Source organism: Vicia villosa, linkage group LG7 (assembly GCF_029867415.1).
Source record: "Vicia villosa cultivar HV-30 ecotype Madison, WI linkage group LG7, Vvil1.0, whole genome shotgun sequence".
Lineage (NCBI taxonomy): Eukaryota > Viridiplantae > Streptophyta > Magnoliopsida > Fabales > Fabaceae > Vicia > Vicia villosa.
This window is the reverse complement of record NC_081186.1, coordinates 71314223-71318998: the sequence shown is the minus strand read 5'-3', so window position 1 is coordinate 71318998 and position 4776 is coordinate 71314223. Positions and strand designations below refer to the sequence as shown.

General features: G+C 36.8%; 1 protein-coding gene across 1 annotated transcript; it reads right to left on the bottom strand.

Annotated features, from left to right (window-relative positions):
* Positions 1 to 422: 422 nt before the first annotated feature.
* LOC131619299 (uncharacterized) lies at positions 423 to 1073 on the bottom strand. Its single transcript, XM_058890409.1, has 2 exons — positions 897 to 1073; positions 423 to 833 (listed from the first exon to the last, which is right to left on the bottom strand). Exons 1-2 carry the CDS (start codon positions 1071 to 1073, stop codon positions 423 to 425), a joined length of 588 nt encoding a protein of 195 aa, XP_058746392.1.
* Positions 1074 to 4776: the final 3703 nt, after the last annotated feature.

The window sequence follows — 4776 nt, the reverse complement described above, 5'->3', positions numbered from 1 at the left end:
TTCCCCTTGCGTAACCGAATTCCTTACCCGATCTCTGGTCGTAAGACTTTTTCTTATCCATTTCTCTCTTCTGGGTTTTCTCGATATTTTCCCTTCTCTTCGGAGATAAATAAAGTTCGGTGGCGACTCTGTTTTCTTTTCTTTCGAACCAGTCAAGTTGGTCTCGTTTTCTTGCGCGAGAGAGGTGCGACAATCGCCAACCTAAGAAATATGGTTATCTCGTAACTAATCAAGATGGTGTATTACTCATGGATCAAGATGAACCTGTGACCTACCAAGATACCATCACTGGTCCGAAGTCTGAGAAGTGTAACACCCCACTATCCCATATCGAATATAAACGAATTTTTCATACATAAATAATCAGAGTAATGCAAGTAGGATGTCACATCTTCTAAAAAATTCACAAAACATCACTTTAGTTAAAAGTTTTTCATTAAAATAGAATTTCTAATACTGCAGCGGAATTCAAAACAGCTTATTAGTTCTCCTGGCACAACGGCCTCAACAAATAAATTATGACCAGCTTGTCCACATTTGAAACACACAACTTTAGCAGGAGTGTCTCCCCCACTTGTTTTCTTGCCAGAACCAGATTCCTGCTCCTTCCTACCATCATAAGGTTTCCCACGGTATCGTCCTTCTTCTCGTTTCAACTTTGGAAATCTCACTCCTTTCTTTCCACGCACATCTTCTAGAAAATAGTTCTTCAAGAATACCCTACGGAAAAGTGTCCAAGTAATTTCAGTGCCTTCTTCATCAAACCTCTGCCTGGTATTACCCCACCAATCCTCAGCTCCTTTCATTAACATGTGAGTACCGAACCGTACCTTCTGTACATCAGTACAATTCATAACTTGAAAGATCTTCTCCATTTCTTTCATCCATGCATGTGCCTTATCCGGTCCATATCCTCCTTCAAAAATTGGCGGATTAATCTTTCGGAAGTCTCCAAAAGCACGTAACTCATCCTCTCCTCTAATACCAGCATCCATGTGCGGTGCTTGTCCTATCGCAGCCACCACCCTCGTCAGTGCCTCAACATTAACGTCCTTACTCTTCCCGGCAACCATTGTCCTAAGACATCCAACAACCGAAAGGAAAAATAGTATTGATCGTGTCAGATACACAAATCCAATACATACAGGATAGAAAACACAAATAACAATTAGAAATCAATTTATCAATACTCGATGATTGCTAAACAAAAAGACTGACTCTACTACTTGGTCGGACGGACCGACCTGCTCTGATACCAATTGTAACACCCCACTATCCCATATCGAATATAAACGAATGTTTCATACATAAATAATCAGAGTAATGCAAGTAGGATGTCACATCTTCTAAACAATTCACAAAACATCACTTTAGTTAAAAGTTTTTCATTAAAATAGAATTTCTAATACTGCAGCGGAATTCAAACCAGCTTATTAGTTCTCCTGGCACAACGGCCTCAACAAATAAATTATATCCACTAAACAGGTGGTCCAACAATAATGTTAAAATCAAGATACGTAACAATTTAACATTTAACTGAAAAGAAATAAAACATAGCGTATCCTAACATTCCCGTGTTACGTATCAGAGCGACTCTTAAGACTCGATCAGGTAACACTCGAAAATCCAAGCACTACTCTGGTACCTGGTTATCTGTACTCCCGAAGAAGCACAGACACAACAACAGAAAAGGGGTGAGAATTGCATTCAATAAGTATACGGTGAAATATCACATGGTTAAGGAGTAGTATCTACACCACACACAAACGCAATCATAAACGGATTCTCACACCATCAATCACACAACAACATCAATACACGACATTTACAATCAGTCGGATGAAATGTAATGCAACTATCAACACTACGTTCATGTGGTACCAACAGAGCATAAGCCCTCAACAGTTTCCATTATATTAGAGGCAATAACAAGGCATAAGCCTTCAACAATGCCAATACAGGCCAACAACAGAGCATAAGCCCTCAACGACATATGTATGCGATATGGACATCCAATCAACACAATTCAACAACACAAGGCTTCAGCCTTCAACTCATTGCCATTTAGGCTATCAACCAGTTCAACAACATGCAACCATCATTTCATCTTCTTATAATTAACATTCACAACAATCTGCACAATCTTATCACAACATTTTATGTTTAAAGTATAACTTTTATAGTCTCCCTATGTTTACTTAAGTCCTACGAATTAAGGAACTCAGCAAGTTGTTCATCTCACTCAGGGATCAGAAGAAAATCACAAAAATGGAAAATTCTGCACACTAGCCCGACCATATGCGTACAACTATTCCATACGCGTATGCCCCTTTCCCATACGCGTACCACCAGGACCAGTTTTGCACTAAAAATTCTCCCATACGCGTATCACTTCCCCATACGCGTATGGCCTCCCTTCCATACACGTACCATACGCGTCCCACCAGAAGTTGCACTATGTTGGGACAGGGCTGCGTATCATACGCGTATAGCCCCTGGGTCTGTCCCTCATACGCGTATGGCCCCAACCCATACGCGTATCATACGCGAACTGACAGCAAAATTTTGCTTTTCCAGGTCTGCACTCGCACCAATCCGTTCTCACTCGTTTTCATCACTTCCAGTCTGCGATTTCAGGTCCAAAACACCATAATTTCATCCATTAACTCACACCTTTCATATAGATTCATTAACCTATCATTCTACAACAATTTTACATGATAATAACTCAATTCTCACTCATCAAATTGGACAATTACACATTCAGATTCAGTTCCTCTTAGAACATAACAACCACTCAATCAACATCCAAAATCCACACTATAATTCATCAGTCCAAAACAGAATTTCGTCCACAATCATACAGTACTCATTGATCACGAAGAACAACATACAACTCAAATCAATTCACACATCAAAGAAGAAATCAAACATATCAATTATAAAACCTAAAGAGGGAAAGGAACCCTCACTACCCTCTCATGTTGTAATCACCATTTAAAGAACCCATTCTCCCCCCTTACCTTAGGTTTGAGCTTTGATCCTTCAACAATGGTGGAAGTCTTCCTTCTCTCTTGCCCTAGCCTCTTTCTCTGTTTCTACGTTCTTCACAATTTTGCCAAAAAAACTAATCTTCCTTATAATTCTATTTTATTTTATTAATAATACTTATTTCTAATATTACTAATGGGCTTACTACACACCCTCCCAATTTACTAATCACATACTTGACCCAATTAACTAATTAGCCATATTATTATATTATAGCTAATTACTAAACTAATAATAATATGGCATCATGCCAAATAATACACAAACACACCACAAAATAATTAATAATAAAAATATAACTAGTGTTATTTCTAATATCTATTCTCCGGTTAACCGACTAATTAATCCAACTTAACCTCAAAACTCCAAATGAAGAATCAATCCAATACGCCTCTTAGAATAATACTGATGAATCCCAAATTTGACCATTCCAACAAAATAATTCCTTAACAAATTTAATTAAATAACTAATTAAATTCGGGGCGTTACAAGAAGTGTCTAGGAGCCATGAAATCTAAAATGGATTCCATTTACACAAACCAGATTTGGATCTTGCTAAAGACTCCTATTTGATTATGATACAAGCGGGTCTTCAAAAAGAAAACTAACATGGATGTTAAGGTACATTACCTATAATGATTACGTGGTATACAATCACATTCCACGAGGGAGCGTGATAGACGACTTATCCCCTACACTATAGGTAGACATGGTTCACTATTCCGATGAAACTTGAAGTTATATTCTCTGTGACGACGAGGACCGTCTCACTCAACTAAAGAGTGTGGCGATTGATTCCCCCCTTAAGATGTAGTAGAACATGACGAGTTCGCCTCCACATGTAAATCATGTTTCTTCTTGTCTAATTTCTTTTTTGTCCTCTCTATGCATTTTTTATCCAAAATTGGGCTTTAGCCCCTGAAATAAAAAGGAAAAAAAGTACAAAAATGAACGGGATCAAGCAAAAATCTCAAACCTAATTGATTCTAAAATTAGGTAACCCTAATTTGTATCTATTGAAGTCCAAAGTTACATTAGTATGTATACCATTTCACCATGTAAAATTAGAAACTAGTAAGCTCAAGCTAACCAACTTATCTGCACAATGATTTTCTTTTCTATAAATGTGAGAAGTAAAAAAAATAGTATTCCTCATCTGAGCCAAACAACAGTCCTACCTATTTCTAATCTCCCAAGGCACCATGAATTGCTACAAGCTGAAACAACTAATTGAAAGTCCTCTCTCTATGCATATGAATATGTCAAGATTGTTGATATGGACAAAACTTAGGTAAAATTCTTTTGGTGTGGTTCTTACTATTTTTCAATGAAAATATGACAAGTGTATAATTTCCTCTTACACGTATGCAAATTTCTCCAATCTACTATCTACTATCTATCCTTTACTAGAAGATTGACCAAATTTCCATTATTGTCCTTTCTTAAAAAAAATTACACTACAAATTGGACAAAACGGTAACTAATAAAATTTGTTAGAACATAGTTTGGTTCTAATCATATTTGTAGTGTTTTGATGATAACAAGCAAATAAATTTTGTATAAGAAATTGTTATACTCTAATTATATGTTTCTGATTTTAGAAGATCATTCAACACAAGTACCATCAAAACTTGATGTGCAAAGATGAACAAATGCAAATATAATAAAGTCTTAAAGAAAGTTCTGATTCAAGCTGAACAGAAGATCATGGAGTCTGATTCAAAA

Excerpts from the sequence above, each read along its gene's own strand:
- LOC131619299 (XM_058890409.1), bottom strand. The coding sequence starts at position 1,073 with ATGGTTGCCGGGAAGAGTAAGGACGTTAATGTTGAGGCACTGACGAGG. Across the intron at positions 834-896 it reads GAGGATATGGACCGGATAAG|AAGGTACGGTTCGGTACTCA; the intron begins GCACATGCATGG and ends ACTGATGTACAG.